This window comes from Polistes dominula, unplaced genomic scaffold (assembly GCF_049000335.1).
Source record: "Polistes dominula isolate Pdom_NZ unplaced genomic scaffold, Pdom_raw_medaka contig_18, whole genome shotgun sequence".
NCBI lineage: Eukaryota > Metazoa > Arthropoda > Insecta > Hymenoptera > Vespidae > Polistes > Polistes dominula.
In genome coordinates, this window is record NW_028301164.1 from 3,261,196 (window position 1) to 3,279,129 (window position 17,934).

General features: G+C 24.5%; 1 protein-coding gene and 1 long non-coding RNA gene across 18 annotated transcripts in view; one reads left to right on the top strand and one right to left on the bottom strand.

Moving 5' to 3' along the window:
• Positions 1-17,934, bottom strand: part of LOC107070339 (dual 3',5'-cyclic-AMP and -GMP phosphodiesterase 11) — a gene marked incomplete at its 5' end in the record, with an annotated part of 89,615 nt that overhangs the window by 55,364 nt on the left and 16,317 nt on the right. The window contains one exon of the mRNA XM_015328441.2: positions 14,484-14,588. Within this exon, the coding sequence (XP_015183927.2) occupies positions 14,484-14,588 (105 nt within the window). The remainder of the gene's footprint in view (positions 1-14,483; positions 14,589-17,934) is intronic.
• Positions 2,293-14,477, top strand: LOC149030503 (uncharacterized). Of its 17 annotated transcripts, none has more exons than XR_016178721.1 (4): positions 2,293-2,684; positions 6,057-6,123; positions 9,651-9,778; positions 13,795-14,477. It is a non-coding gene; the product is annotated as an uncharacterized LOC149030503 (long non-coding RNA). The 17 variants fall into 17 exon arrangements; XR_016178723.1 differs by having other exon boundaries at positions 2,293-2,676; XR_016178722.1 differs by having other exon boundaries at positions 2,293-2,672.

Below are 17,934 nucleotides of genomic sequence, written 5' to 3' on the forward strand. Positions count from 1 at the left end.
TCGATAATACGAAATAGTGTATCGATATTTTGACGATGATCGATTGTTACTATTGGTTACTTCATGGTTGATTTTTACTACGTAAAAATAAGAAAAATACTCTAGAAATAACAAATTGGTATAACCATAGAGTACTTTTGTTTTTCGTTCGTAGTAGTAATAAATGATACGTTTATTTTTCAACGTAAAATAACAAATTGGTACAACATAGTACTTTTTTGTTTCGAGAAATAAATGAGTCGTTTATTTAGAATGTGACCCAAATATTTTACGTGTTTATCGTCAAATCGAAATATTTAAATAAAAGAGTTAACCTATCAATGAAATTCAAATATATATGTGTATATACACCAGTAGTATACCAATTTATCACAATCCTTGAATGTATTTAAATTTAATTTACAATTATTATTGAAATTATTAATTAACAATTAAAATTAGTCCACAATTTTAACATAAACCTTATTCAATATCATTAATCGTACATATCCTGAAGTATATAACAGAAAATCATATTGATTGAAAAATTAATTATAGAGAGCTTTTCTAAAGAGCTTTCGTTGTCAGTTTTACGATTAGATCAATGTCCAAAAGTCGTGCTGCTTTGTCATTGTAATAGTAGTAGTAGTAGTAGTAGTAGTAGTAGTAGTAGTAGTAAGGAAAGAAAAGTTATGATTACGAAGAAACGGCGTCATTAGTCCCGCTTTTTATGCTACTAAACTCCTTCAGTCCCCTTTCCTATCAACAACCATCCCCCTTCTTCAACTATTACTATCACACATATGTATATATACATATATATAACACTACATCAATTTTTATCATAGAACGTTACGATCTATGAACCTCTCGTTTCACGTAACCTCTGATATTTTCGTGTGTATATATCTATCTTCTTCATCAATACACACACACACACACACACACACAAAACACACATGATATCACGCAAACTATTTTACACTCAATTATCTACCTAACTATTCTCATTATGTGTACCGATAAATCTCACACTTCTTTTTTACTATTATTATTTATTAGACAACAAAATTCGTATTTTTAATTATTGATTCAATCTTCTCCTAATATTTTTTCTTTTTTTTTTTTTTCTTTTTTTGACTTACACTTACATGACTTACAACACGTTCTGTTTCCAACATTTGGAAAAACCTCTCAGGAATGATATTTTATTTTGTTTTAGTTCTTTCGTACTCTATTATTTATTTAGAGAGAAAAAAATCCCTCTGGAAAAGTTTGGGCATTTTTATTTATTTATTTTTTTCTTGATATCTCGTTTTGTTTATTTAATAAAATATAGGAAAAGCCTGTTTCTTGTTGTTGCTTTTTTTTCTTTTCTATAACAATTCAATTGATGATAGCTCATTATATCTCTCCTCTCCCCCTCCCCACTCTAATAACATAAAAAATCGTATTAGGGATGTCTACTAACAAATTTATGAGGATTTAAAGGTTGAAATATAACATAGGGATTCCTTAAATCACTTTTGTTGACACCCAAGGTTGTCCTTTTCAATGTAGAATCAAAAAAAAAAAAAAGAAGAAATAAAAAATAAAATAAAAAAACAAGTCACAATTTTTGAAAGTCCAATGAAAGTAGATGTTGATTCCTAACGAACGACCTTGAGATATCTTGAAAGATAAACATGTTAAAAAGTCAATGAATTCATTACGTAAGACGTAGAGTATCTACCTAATTAAAAACACGTAATTCATTCAAAAAAAAAAAAAATTAAAAAAAAATAATATTCCCATTGGAGATTCAACTTAGACATGATTGATTAGCATCGAAAAATAAATTTTTTACAAAATACAAAAAATATATTTCCATTTGAACTTATGCGAATGGCAAATGGTCTGTAAGATAATTGAAATATAAAAGTTTGAAAAAAGGCATCATACTGCAATATTGACGATTAACATGATCATTGGTGATGAATGATCGTTTACATGTAATTTCTTAGAATACATCGGAAAATCGTAATTTACATTAATTACTGTTACTTAAATGCAATAAAAAGAAAAAAAAAACAAATCCGTCTGTTGATCATTACAACTAATGGAACGTGTCTCCTTATCCCCACTCTTACATTTGATTGGTTAAGATATTTGAAAAATAGGCGGGAAACCGATGTTACGTTATGATTCCACGTTGCTCCAATGAGCGGCGCTCAAATTCACTACGCTAATAAAATATCGACTGCAATAACTCGGAAAATTTCATTAATTTATTTTTTTTCTTAGTCTCTTTTTGTTTTTATGATTTTGAAAGAAAAAAAAAAGAAAAAGTAATAACAAACAAATAAAAAGTTTAAAAGAGAAAGGAAATAAAACTAAACAGCAAAGATGAAGTAAAAGATGATGTTCATGTAACGATGAAGAAGAAAAGATATGAGGAAATAAATGAAGATGAATATGATGATGAAGAGAAAAAAATAAGAAGATGAAGTTTGTAGCTCGTGCGCATACTCGTGCGCACATTCACGCGCACGCCCGCGCTTACGTCAGGCGCGCAGCAAGGCCTTCGCTAATCTTCGATAAAGTAAACATGACTTTTATCGTCCCGACGGTTGTCCGTGTCGCGTAGGTTAACGTTATGGACGATCTCCCTCGACGGGTGAGAGGAGAAATTTCTTGGACAAGCTGAGTCTTGTGTAAGTAAGTAAGTAAGTACCTAAATAAGTAAGTAAAGTAAGTAAAGTAAGTAAGTATAAATACGTGTACGAGCTGTACAATGTAACTTTGCAGTAAATACAATTTTTCTTTATTTATTTTACTATAAAAAAGTAAAATGGGATAAAATAAAAGAGAAAAAAAGAAACGGAAGATCAATTTTTTTTTTTTTTAACATAAGCCAAAGTAATCTGAAATGAAAATAAGAACTTTTTATCCCGAGGGTGTTGAAAACGAAATGGCAAAGTGCACGATGGATGATGTGTGTTGTTTAAATCGACATAATATTATATATTCCAAAAGAAAACAAAATGAATAAAAAATGAAGAAAGAGAGAGAGAGATGGAAATAAAAAGGAAGAATTTAAAAAATAGTATTTTCATCTAATCTAAAGTAAAGAATTGAAAATAAGTACGAACTAGATGATATTGTTGAAAATAAAAATGAAATACCAATAGAGTATTATCAATAGTGTCACCAATATATAAAATATTGGACTATTTCCAGGAAACAAAATGGGGGAAAGAAAAAGAGAGAGAGAGAGAGAGAGTTGATTTTTCAAATAAAGTCGAGGAGAGTTTTGTCAAGCGAGGAAAATTTTATCTATTTGGTTGTTCGTTGAAAGAACATGTGTGTATGTGTGTATGTAAGCTGGTATCGCTTCGTGCACGATAAGAACGCATACGCATATTTACATAAGTATATGAGCGCGTCCGGGTGAGGAAAAGGATAAGAAGAAAAGTGAACGAAATTGTGGAGTGAAAAGAAAACCCACATTTTTTTTATAAATGTAAACGAATAAACGAATATGAAATATGCTATCGAATAAAGAACAAAGAAAAAGAAGAAGTCGATGAAGTAAAAGGAGAAGAAGAAGAAGAAGATGAAGACGAATGAAAATAATTTATTTCATGTATCATTAACTTTAAAGCGGATAATTATGTCTATCATTTTACGTACATATGTATATATGTATGTATGTATGTATGTATGTATCTATCTATGTATGTATGTATGTGTGTGTGTGTATACATAGCCAATAAGAATTTAATTATATAAGAAAGACATATTAATGATTCATATATTACCATTATTTCCGACTTGGCGCCTCTTCATTTTTTTTTTGTTTTTTTTTTTTTGTTTCTTTTCATACTCCTCAATTCCTGCATATACTAATATGATAATATAATCGTTTGAGTTGTAACAAATTAAAACGATCCTTGGGAATTTTTTGTTTGTACAATTTTTTTCAAAATTACTAGGTTATATATTACTTGTTTGTGTTCTTAATCTAGAAATTTTATACTTTATTTTTTACTGTTTCATTGATATTTCTTATTTGCAAATTCATATATATATATATATATATATATGTGCATAAATCATGTACGTAATAGTTATACTTTTCTGTAATTTACAACTATCGCAAGTGATTTATTTTTCTTTTTATTCTTTTTCGATTATTTTTAATTCGAATTTGTTTAAATTCGATCAGTCGATTATTCTTTTTGCTTCTTTTTTTTATTTCTACAATTTTAAAAATTGTTATATATTTTTTTATTAATTTTTCTTACATTATTTTTAATTCGAATTTGTTTAAATTCGATCAGTCGATTATTCTTTTTGCTTTTTTTTTTATTTCTACAATTTTATTATTTTATATCGTATACGTAATACTTGTTTGTTTCTTAACATAATCGTAACATCTGATATTTTGTCTATTATTTTAGTTATTTACAAGTTAAAGAGTTAAATATAGCTCATGTCATATATAATTCTACTTCAATAATTGTTATCGATCCCATGTTAGAATTTCTTAAGATTTATTATATAATTCTAATTTACCTAGTTCTTACTAGATCCTAGTTCATCGTATAGTTTTTATTTTTCTTCTTCTTTTTTTTTTTTCTTTTTTTATTATACTATTATTACACACTTTTCCGTTAAATAAGGCGTAAACGTTTAACTAACGTGCCTACGTTTTAAATGTTTCTCGGGCAAGACGATAAAAATATCGATTACGCTAGTTCCTTTAGAATCTATTTGATCTAACTTAAGATACATAAATATATGTACAAAAATATTTATTTAACAATTATTCTTGACCTGAAAACGATCAATTCGAATGTACTTAGACTTTGAATTAACATCGTTGAGAAATTATTTCATATGTATTAATTAAAAACGATCTTAGGAATACATAACGATGAATATAAAATGAATAAATAAATAAATAAATAAATAAATAAATAAATAAAATGAAATAAAATATAAAAACTTAGACGATAACGTAATCTTAACGTTCGGTTGATTGAAAATACGAGTAAACAACGAGCAATTAAAAAAAACAAAAAAAAAAACAAAAAAAGGAAACAAGAAATAACAGATATGGTTAATGATAATATAGCTTGAAAGAAAATAGGAAAGAAAATTGTTGGTGTTCTTGTTAAAATTAGTGGACAAATGAAAAAAGGAACAAAAAAATTGTTGATAAGAAAGGAAAAATATCATTGTTGGGTCATATTTTTTATAACTATTCTATATAATTAGGTATAATACTTATTATACTTATTTATTGTCTAATATATATATATATACATATTAAATATGTGTTTGAAATTGACTAGCATGAGTGCGTGAATACGTCATTTATGTTCGTCAGTGTACGTTGTTCACGACAGCAAAAGCGGAAGAGTGGGAAAGAGAGAAAGAAACGACTGACTGGCTTTGCCAATCAAGTTTTCACAAGAACGACATGTATAGATTTCTGTGTGTATATGTGTGTATGTTAACATATACATGAAAAGGTCCAAGTTTCTACTAGCAAGTTATGTAACCGATGAGGTAGCATTTGGAGTATCGTACTGACACGTCGGAACTTCGTTCAATTCTCTAAACGTCCTCTACTTTCCTGTTAAAAGAAACCCAATTTTTGTCTATGTTCCCCATTAGAATAAGTAAACATTTTTCTAAAATCCCATTTACATGTCAATATATATATATATATATATATATATATATATATATATATATAGTATATTATATATATATATTATATATATACTATATATATATATATAGTATATATATATATAGTATTATAATATATATATATATATAGTATTATAATATATATATATATATATATTATAATATACTATATATATATATATAGTATATTATATATATATATATATATATATATATATATATATATATATATATATATATATATAGTATACATTGTGATTTTCTCTCATTATGTCAATAAATTGTAATATTTTGTAGATTTTAGTTATTGTTTCATTTCTTATCGTTACTCTTCACAGTAATTGAAATTTTATTGATACATTGATTTATTACAGATGTACGTGAACACACCTTTTATAAAATAACAAAATGGATAATAAAAAAAAAAAGTATGTGAGAAAGGTGAGTAGTTATTTGAATAAAAAATTATTTTAAAATTAACGTATGAAATATATGTTTGCAATTGAATGAATTAATTAGGACTTTTGAAAGATTTGAATGATGATGTTTGTGGTGAAAATATTGTGCAACGATTTTATATTAATTAGAATTAAGAGATTTTTTTTTTTTTTTTTTTTTAATATATATTTATATGATTAGAATTTAGATGTGTTTTTTCTCTTTTTTTTTATGTATTTATTTATTTTTTTTTTTAAATATGATTCATAAATATATATATATAATAATTTTGATTAGCTTAAGACTATGCGTTTATATTCGATGTAAACATATCTTTCGTAATATAATCTTAAACTAAATCTAAAATAAAATGAACAAAAAAACAACGATGAACTATCGAATTATAAAATTGTTCGATGATCAAATTAAAAACACAAATAACACTATAACCTTTTGCAAATGATATTTTATTTTGAAACGTGATTTTATAAATTATAATCGACTATTACTCGTTATTCTGGTTTTTCTTTTTTACACACATACAAATTGTTTCTTTCTATCTTTCTTTCTTTCTCTCTCTCTCTCTCTCTCTCTCTCTCTCTCTTTCTTTTTTTTTACAAATTTACTTTCGAATTCTATGGTACTCATTAATTTCGTAATTTGTTTCTTTCTTTTTTTTTTTGATAATTTATTAATTAATATTAATAATCTTATTTTAATAAATTATCCTTTTAGTGTGTTTCCAACCAACGCTTAAAAATAATCCAATTTATATCCAGGCAATAAGTTCCTCATAAATTGTGATTAACTCTGGATTCGCTGTTATTATAAAAGAACTTTCTTTTTTATCTTTTTATTTTACGTATTTTTTACGTATTTGAAAAGTATAAAATTTAATTAATTACTATTTTTGATCTTACTAATAATTAATAAACCGTTCACAAGCAACACAAAACATTATAACTTCTGTTCAAACTTTTGTTCGTTCGTAACAGAACATTTCATTAACTTTTAACTCTTCTATGATTTCAAATTATTACGAAATACCACTAAATGATGAAAAAAATATCTGTATAACATCATAATAATAAATATGCAATTCATTTGCGCTCTTAACTTTTTTAAGGTAAAATTAAAAAAGTAAATTTTTTTGTAGATGATTAAATTCAATAGACCTAAATGAAAAAGAAAAACAAACGGACATATGTATGTTGAATATAAATTGTAAAAATGTAGATTAATAACTACAATTTTAAATTAAAAATAATCATTATTTTAACTTTCTATTAAATAATTTTAAAACAATATTAATAATCTGTATAATTTTCTGCAATTTCTTTTTTTTTTTTTTTTTTGCCCCTGAAATCGACGAATCTTCAATGTGAAGATGAAAACGATTGGAGGGGGTAACGTTGAAGAGTATTGGACGATGAAAACGATTGGAGGGGGTGACACGGAAGAGGATTGGTCGATTGAAGAAAGAGAGGGGATAAATGGAGGGAGGGGGGAGATGTGAATTTTGAAGATTGACCAATCGCCATGAGGGATGATTTTTACTCTCGAACGGAAATAAAACAAATGTGAAAAAGAAAAAAAAAGGAAGTTACATGGTGGACACCACGTTCATTGCGCAATCCGCAATGAAATTGCGGATGTCGCCGTTCTTGTTGGAGTTGAAAAGAGACAAATAAAAAAAAAATAAAAAATAATGAGAAACGTTGAAAAGCGCGGGCGTTGTCCGGTCGCGGTCGTACGCGTCGAGAACGATCGTCTGCCCAGTTCGAGGATTACCTCACATTTCAGGAAACGTTGCATTAACTGCATTCCACCAACACCACCACCCCCTTCTCCCTCTCTCCCCCTCTTCATTCCCTTTCCATTGCTCGTCTTTTTCGTCTTTTTCTTCTTCTTTTTCTTCTTCTTCTTCTTCTTCTTCTTCTTCTTCTTCCTCCATCTATTCAAACGTTTTGCACGAACACGTGAAAGTAACGATAGAAAGATACTTAACTTTTTGCTTTTGTTTTCTATTTTGTTTTTAATTTCTAAACAAAATTTGTAATTAAGTATTAATTGATATTGATTAAAATTTATTTTTTTAAAATTGTTAATTTAGAATTAGATACTTTAGATTGTGTTTTGACACTTCGAGGCACGGACAAATGTACAACGCGTTTTTTTTTTTTTTTTTTTTTTTGTAGAAATTAACCACACCAACGTGGCAGAGAAATTTTATTTTTTGTTTAAATTAAAAATAGTTATATATATATATATATATAATTATAAATTATGATCTATAAAAATAGATTAGAATATAATGTAATATAATATGTTATAAAATATTTATTATTATATATAAAATAAGAATATTAATTATAATATAATAATTAAATTAATTAAATTATAAAAATCTTTTATATTATATATTGTAAAATATATTATTATATATATATATATATATATATAACTACTTTTAATATAATTAATATATATATATATATATATATATATATATATATATATAATATAAAAATATAATATAAATAATATATGTAATATAAAAAAAAGGTAATTTTATATTTATTAATAATATAATGTATAAAACATAAAAGAATACTAATAAGAAATTAATTTAATTATTTTTATTATATATTACACTTCTAATACCGTCTCAAAATTAACAAAGTTTTATTTATTAGTAGTAAAAAAAAATAATAATAATAATAGCCAATTTATTAATAAAATAATAATTACTTTAAACAAACTTATTCCTAATTTGATTAAAATTTCACTATCACACAGAAAAATATGATCAAAATGATACGATAAATTTGATATGTCTCAAAATCTTATTTTCATTTATAATTGATCATGTTGTCCAACGTCAAGGATATTACAAAAATGCCTCGTGTCGTGATAAATACGGAACGAAAAAAGAAAATCAAGAGGAAGAAATAAAAGTATAAAAATAATAATAATAATAATAATAATAATAATAATAATAATAATAAGAAGAAGAAGAAGAAGAAGAAGAAGAAGATTTCTCTTTCACGATCGTTACCTCACCAACATAGAACACAAGCAAGCATCGTGCTGACGATAAATAAAAGACGTGACGACAATCGTGAATTTCTGAATAACCGATTCAATTACTTTTTCAATTTAGTGTTAGAAGAGAATTCACTAAAGGTAAGTAAGTGTATTATTTGGAGACTTTGTCAATAGTAACAATACCGGTTTACATCTGTCAAAGGAAATTTAATGAAAGTTTTATATAATAGAACTCTTATAACTAGAAAAATAAGAAAAGAAAAAACAAACAAACAAACAAGATCAAATACAAGGAACAAAAAGTACACATTAACACGTGAGAACATGATAGATAGATAGATAGATAAATAGATAGATAGATAGATAGATAGAAAGATAGGAGAATAAAAGAAAAAAGATAAAGAAACATGAAATCGCGTAACGACTACCAGACGCCAAGATTTGTTCCACGTGACTTGTCGGCTCTCGTTTCCGTTTTCCAGTCGCATGAGACTGACTTACTACAAGGAATCAGACCATTGACGCGTTTCCGGCCACATCGCGAGGACAAACGTGACAAAGTAGAAAATAGGAGAAGACGTAGAAGACGGTTGGAATGTTTTAATCAAAGGTAACTAACGTTTTCCTTTTATTATATCATCATCGATAAAAATTGGATTGTACAAAAAAAAAAAGAAAAAAAAGATAGAATATGATGAAAGGATAAAAGAGAAAACCAGAAATCACACAAAAAAAACCCCAACTCCTCCATCCACTTGTTCGATATTCAATTTCTTCGTACACGTTTCGTAAATTTTCTTCCAAAGTTTCTTAATCTTTTATAAGAGAGATTTTTTTCTATTCTACAAAAGGAGAATTATGTTCTTCTAATTTTGTTCTTTTTTTTCTTTCTTTTTTTTATTTACGTGAAGAAAAGGAAGGGTTCTCTTAGCATGGTTAGAACTTTCTTATTCGGTTTGAAATTTAAAAAGGGTTTAACGAGTGTTCCATTTTTAACGAGATTGTTAAGAAGGGTATATATATATATATTATATATATGTACTTACTTATATACTTTAACATTTACTTATTTACTTACTTACAGTACTTACTGAAAAGGGAATCCCCTAGCATAAGCCGCAATACATTTCTTAATCTTACGATTAGCCGCAGAAACGCGTGCTCTGGATTTCACGATATTTTCGTTTAAAAGAAAGGAAGGAAAGAAAAGAAAGGAAGGAAAATGAACAAAGAAAATAAGTAACAATAACATGAAAGAAATAAAAAAAAAAAAGAAATAAAGTAGGTCGTGAAATCGTCGCTTCGTTTCCGACAGAACGCGATTAAACCGGATGACGACGGTACGATGACTATATAGGGAAAAATAATTCTTACCGTATGGGGGAAACAAAAGTTTATTAACTGATGATACTATTCGGTATACTATTATCTTTTTATTTTATTTCCAATTAAAATACCTTTTAAATAAACGTTATTATCAAAACAAATTCTATTTGGGTTTAAAACAATCTTTCTCACGTCTAATGCATTTAGTAAGGAGACATTTTTTTAACGAGACTACTGTGAGAACGATAATTAGAGAAAATTTTAAATAATTTGTGAAGTTAGATTATTAAAAATCACGTACCATATGTGTAATTTAATATTAATTATTAAATATAAAAAAGATGTTAATATATAAATTTATAAATATATAAATATATAAAATAATTTATATAAATATACATAATAATTTATATAAATATATAAAATATAATATATAAATATATAAAATATAATATGTAAATATATATAAATATATAAATATATAAAATATAATATATAAATCTATAAATTTATAAATATATAAAATATAATATATAAATCTATAAATATATAATTAAATAAAAATATAAATTGATAAATATATAAATATATAAATATATAAAATATACACTAATCTATAAAATATATGAAAAATAATATAAAAATATATATATATTTATATATTATAATAGCCCTAGCCCACCATCTATTAACGTTAGTAATTTGTTTTATATTTATATAAATAAATAATAAAAATTGTTAAATGATTCTAAAACAAAAAATTATTCTCACTCACTCGTGAGTTGTTTACCAATAAACAATTAAACAGAACGATGTGATTAAAGAAGATATTGTTAACCAAAAAAAAAAAAACAAGTATGAATAATATTATTCTGATAAAAAAAAAGAAGTTAATAATCTACTTGGACAATAAAAAAAAAAAATAAAAAAAAACGGATGTGGTATGAGGAGTTTAATTTCTTAAAGATTGCGACTAGCAATCTTCCTATGGTCAACCGACCTAAACAACGATTAGGTATAACACTTTGTGTTCTTTTGCACGCTATAATGCGAATGAAAGAAAGAAAAAGAGATGCGGAAACGACTGCGACAAAAAAAGCAAAAAAAGCAAAAAAAAAAAAAGGGATTACTGCGAAAGTTGCAATGTGACACGCGATTATGTTCTACAATATCGTGCATGTGTCATCATCCAAATTATCATTTTAATCGTTTAGGTCAACAGGTCACGATACTATTTCTTTCTTATTTTTTTTTTTCAATTCCTCTTTTTTTTTTTTAATTACTTTCGTAACAATCTTTGCAATAATTTTATAAGATATTCTTTTATAATTATTGTTTGATTCGAAAACAAGAAAAGTCTAATTTTTAAAAGATAATATTTAAAGAATATTTTTTTTATAATATTTTTAAAATGTTTTTTAAATTGAGAAATATATATTTGTTTATACAAAATTTTTTGAATTATTCATTTTCTTATTGTTTTGAAAATTTAATATTATTTTTCTTTTTTTGTTTTTTTTAATAATTCTATTTAAGTAAATGTAAATTAATTGAGATAATTGTTTCTTCAAATATTTCTATATTTTTATTTATTTAAAAATTGTGATAGAAAATAATTATCTATTTATTTCATTTAATTAAAACTTCAATAAAATTCAGTATTTAATTAAAACTTTAAATAAGATTAATTATTTAATAAAATAACAAACTTTTTTTAAATTTAAACGTAAATGAATTCGAATAATAATTTTTTTTTTCAATATTCTTATATTTTTATTTATTTTTAAATTTGATAGTAAATAATTATTTATATTTTTCTACTATTAATAAAATTATCAAATAATTATTTATTGATTTTATTTAATAGCAGTTAAATAAAATCACGTATTTAATTAAAACTTAAATACAATTAAGAATTTAAATTAAAGTTTGTAAATAATGTAAAATTAAAGTAATAATAAAAAATTAAGATTAAGATAATAATTTAAAAAAAGAAAAATTACAAAATATAAAATAATTAATAATACAAAATTTAAGTTATTTTATTAGATTTAATAAATTGAATAAATTTTTTTCTAACACCAATTTTTGCAATTGGACGAATAAAATATAAATCCGATCAAAGTTTTGATTTTATTTTGTTTTATCCACGAAATGAAAAAAAAAAAAGGAAAAGAAAAGAAAAGAAAAGAAAAGACAAGAAAAATGTGTAGGAATAACCGAAAGGTGGAAAAGGAGTTGATAAGAAATGGTTGGGTGTACGCGTAACGATTTGCCTCGCTTAAAAAGGATTCATTGAGAGATGCAGGATTGACCGGGCCGAGGTTAATAAGTTGGGGTCAAGTGCACTCGTATCGGATTAAGCCGGTCGCGGAGAAATTGACCTCCGGCCAATTGCATGGGTTCTCCGTTCGCGTAGTATGCCACATGTGTGGCAAATAACTAGAATAAATAGACATTGCAGGTCAACTAGAATGTTTCCTAACTTTTTTGATCTTTAAATTGTCTCTCATTTAAAATACTTTTTAATAAGATTCATTTCAAGTATTGTTAACATCTGATAAAACTTTGACACTTATTTAATGTCATTTCATTTATTATCAGATTATTCCAATCGAGATAAAGATATTCATCGAGAATTTTTCTTCAAATCATGCAATTTGTTCTTTAAATATTTAATCATTTTTCTTATTATGGTTTCATTGTATCAATTATTAATATTTATATATTATTATTATTAGAATTAAATTGAATGAGAATATATATATATATATATGATTTATCTCTAGAAAATAATGTAAGGTAATATTTGAAAGTATTCTATGAAAATAAATTCAAACATTTGTAGGATTTTGTAGGATTGTCGGAATATTCATTTGTTTCATTCGATTAATAATTTATGTCCTGTGTCCACCAATACAGATAGTTTTTCGTTAGTTTAATAAATAAAATTAATTTAATAATTATTCAAATAATTTTTTAAAATTAATAATTTAAATTATTCCTATACAATCCTCTAACTTTGATTTTTCATTTAAAATAATTTCAGAATGCAAATAACAAGAATTTAATAACAAAACCAATCAGAGAATATCTTCAATTAATTATCAAACCATAAATTCTGATAGTTAAAAGATAATTAATAATTTATGTCCTGTGTCCACCAATACAGATAGTTTTTCGTTAGTTTAATAAATAAAATTAATTTAATAATTAATCAAATAATTTTTGTAAAATTAATAATTTAAATTATTCCTATACAATCCTCTAACTTTGATTTTTCATTTAAAATAATTTCAGAATGCAAATAACAAGAATTCAATAACAAAACCAATCAGAGAATATCTTCAATTAATTATCAAACCATAAATTCTGATAGTTACAAAATAAACAATGTTGTTATATTAATTTTTATATTTATCATATATAATGAAAAATAAAATAAAAAGGTATTATATAATATATTATACTACATTACTCTATATTACAATGTTGTAAATTAGATAGCACAATGTAACAGAATGTAAAAATCTTATACAAAGCTTAAAACTTTTCAAAACCTCTTTATAGTAAGCTCAAAACTTTTCGAACCCTTCTTCATAGTAAGCTCAAAACTTTTCAAACCGTGCTCATAGTAAGCTCAAAACTTTTCAAACCCTGCTTGCTCTTAATAAACTCAAAACTTGTCAACTTTTCATCGTCACTTATTTTGAACACATTTTCGAAATCTTTGCCTAGGTGGGTAGCAAAGGGATTGTTCTATTGTTGTTTGACGTAAAAAAAAATGTTTATAACAAAGACCTTTAACGATACTTTTAACCACACGGAAGCTGTTAATGTGCACATTAACTTAGTAAAATATTCAAAGATTCAAAAACTTTCCATTCCTAGCGTTAAACGGAACAAGCCAATTAATTTATCTGAATATTAGTTAAATATTTTATTGCTTCAACTTGTAACATAAATTGTAAATAAAATTGTTAACTTACCCGGCTTCCTGCGCGAGCTCCACAGCACAGGGGGGTGCGCGGAGGCGGCGACGGCAACGGAGGGCTTACCACCAGAGGCAGCCAGCTTGACTGCGTTCGGCAAACCTAAACAAAACATCAAGAAAATTTGATTATTTCATTTATAACAATTAGTAAATCAAATAACAAAATCTAACACAACATTCTGAACAATCATTCGTGTTTTAACAAATATTCCAAGTAAAAGAAGAATACATTATTTGATTTATTTGTAGTTTTTAATTAAATAATAACAACCCCTTAAATTAAATTGACAAATAATGTATGCCAAAATGTATAATTTAGTTACTACTATTTTGTAAAATATATTTTTAATGTAAAAAGGGTACATTATTTGGTTTATTTATTTCTAATTTTTTAATCAAATAACAACCCTTAAATTAAATTGACAAATAATGTATGCCAAAATGTATAATTTAGTTACTACTATTTTGTAAAATATATTTTTAATATAAAAAGGGTACATTATTTGGTTTATTTATTTCTAATTTTTTAATCAAATAACAACCTTTAAATTAAATTGACAAATAACCAATGCTAAAAGTTATACTTTAGTAATTAATATTAAATTATTATTTTAATTTACTTTATAAAACGTTTAAAATAATTTATATAATTTATTTATTCATTGAAAACTTGTAATTTAAATAATTCCATAAAACATATAAGCAAAGAATAATATAAGCAAAATTAAAAAAAAAAATATTCAGAAGAGTTGGTTCAAAGGTCAATGTACAAGCGTTGTAAGCAATTTTATTCTTTTGTTCTTTTTTGAGTACATCTTATCCTCTTATTTATTTTACAGCCCTTTATTTTTTATCAGAATAATACAACGCACGGTATAGAAAATCCAATAGTCTAAGGAAAAGAAACGAAAAATGTTAAAAAAGAGAAAAAAGAAAAAAGTCACCCCTTCGCAATATGGTTTTCGAAAGGGTGGTACAGTGTTCGTGCTGCCACAAATGCTTCTACCCTATAGTTCTTCTTTTTCTTTTTTTTTTTTTTTTTTAAATATACCTCTATTTATGATCTTGGTTACCCAAAGCTATTTCAGCCCTTAGGCCAGTGCCTTTCGTGTGTCCTACCATTGAACAAACCCCACGTTATACATACATATAGCTTATAAAATGTTTCCCCCACCTTCCACCCAACCCCCAGCAAATGTGTGAGTGTTTTTTTTTTTTACGGTAGAGAAATTTTTTTCCTTTTTTTTACTACCCCTTTACACTTATATTTTATTACGATCGAATGGTTAAACTCGTTCGACGTAATATTTTCCACTACGTTTAACAACATTTTAACAAATGAATTCTACACACGAAATATAACGAAATAATTTGAAAAAAAATAATAAAAAATTAAATGAAAGTCACTAATGAAACTCTTTCATCTTATCTTGATAGAAAAAAAAAATAAATCTTGTTATCTTGTTTATCTTAGACCAAATTTCTGCTTACTGTCAACTTAAATTCATCCAATTTGATTACCCACAACTGAATGTAAGATAAAAAAAAAGAAAAAGTAATATGAGAATAATATGAATGAATATTTTTAAATGTAAAACATCTCACGAATTTTCACGTGTTTTTTGTTAATTAATTTGTTAATCAAATTTGATAATAATTAATAATTATTAAAAATAATTTTGCTCCTAATGATATCAATGAATATTTTTAAACATAAAAAATTTCCACGAATTTTCACGTGTTTTCTGTTAATTAATTTGTTAATCAAATTTGATAATAATTAATAATTATTAAAAAAAAAAAAAAATTATTTTGCTTTTACTTATCAAGATAAAAGTAGGATAAGAAAAATACAAACACTACTGCAATATATTATATTGCATGTGTGTATTTGAGACGAAAACAATAATTTGGTTTCTATTAATAACATTTGAAAACTACTTGCTAATAATCTTATTGGGCCACACAGGTGTGTTGATACAAATTTGGTAATCCCACGATGCCATTCACGTTCGACAAAAATGTTCCCTTTTTTTACAACTTCATCTTCTTTTATAGGATTTTAAATTGGCTATAATATAAAAAGCTTCCTTTTCACACAGAGAAAATGTACATTTTTGATACGAGTTGAAAAATCTGAACTTACACACGAAAAAGTAACTCTCTACATTTATTTTTATTTTTTTTTATTTTTATAACTTCATTTTCTTTTATACGATTTTAAATTGCTTATTTTAAATAAATATAACTTAAGAAAATATCGATATTTTCATAAAGTATCGTAACGATGTAATAATACTGTAATATGATCATAGTTCATATACAATAAAAGTTCATTTTGTTTGTCAAATTTTCTATTGAAATGTTTATCTTCTTGAAAAAATAATACAATCTAAAACAAAAAGTTAATATATCATTACTATTGCATTAATAACAGTTAAACCTTCGATAGGCACGTGTAAAAATTTAAATTCACGTATCAATAAATTTGAATTACATTTTAATCAAACTTTCTTTCTCTAACATATCACCCATATTTTAATATTTCATAATCTTTATTATTCGATCGCTAAAATATTCTTGTTATACCAATTTTGTAACATCAATTTAAAATACAGGAATAAATTTAATATTTTTGAGAATAATTATAAATATCATCGTTGATTTGTATAAGATTTAAAGATTAATTAATTTATCTATTTTTAATAATAATTGTAAGTAAATTTAATAATAATAATAATAGTTTATTCATTTCTTAATCAAAACATACCCATTTTGTAACACTAACTTAAACTACGAGAATAAATTTAATATTTTTGAGAATAATTATTAATATCATCGTTGATTTGTATAATATTTAAAGATTAATTAATTTATGTATTTTTAATAATAATTGTAAGTAAATTTAATAATAATAATAATAGTTTATTCATTTCTTAATCAAAACATACCCATTTTGTAACACTAACTTAAACTACGAGAATAAATTTAATATTTTTGAGAATAATTATAAATATCATCGTTGATTTGTATAAGATTTAAATATTAATTAATTTATATATTTTTAATAATAATTGTAAGTAAATTTAATAATAATAATAATAGTTTATTCATTTCTTAATCAAAACATACCCATTTTGTAACACTAACTTAAACTACGAGAATAAATTTAATATTTTTGAGAATAATTATTAATATCATCGTTGATTTGTATAATATTTAAAGATTAATTAATTTATGTATTTTTAATAATAATTGTAAGTAAATTTAATAATAATAATAATAGTTGATTCATTTCTTAATCAAAACATACCCATTTTGTAACACTAACTTAAACTACGAGAATAAATTTAATATTTTTGAGAATAATTATAAATATCATCGTTGATTTGTATAAGATTTAAATATTAATTAATTTATATATTTTTAATAATAATTGTAAGTAA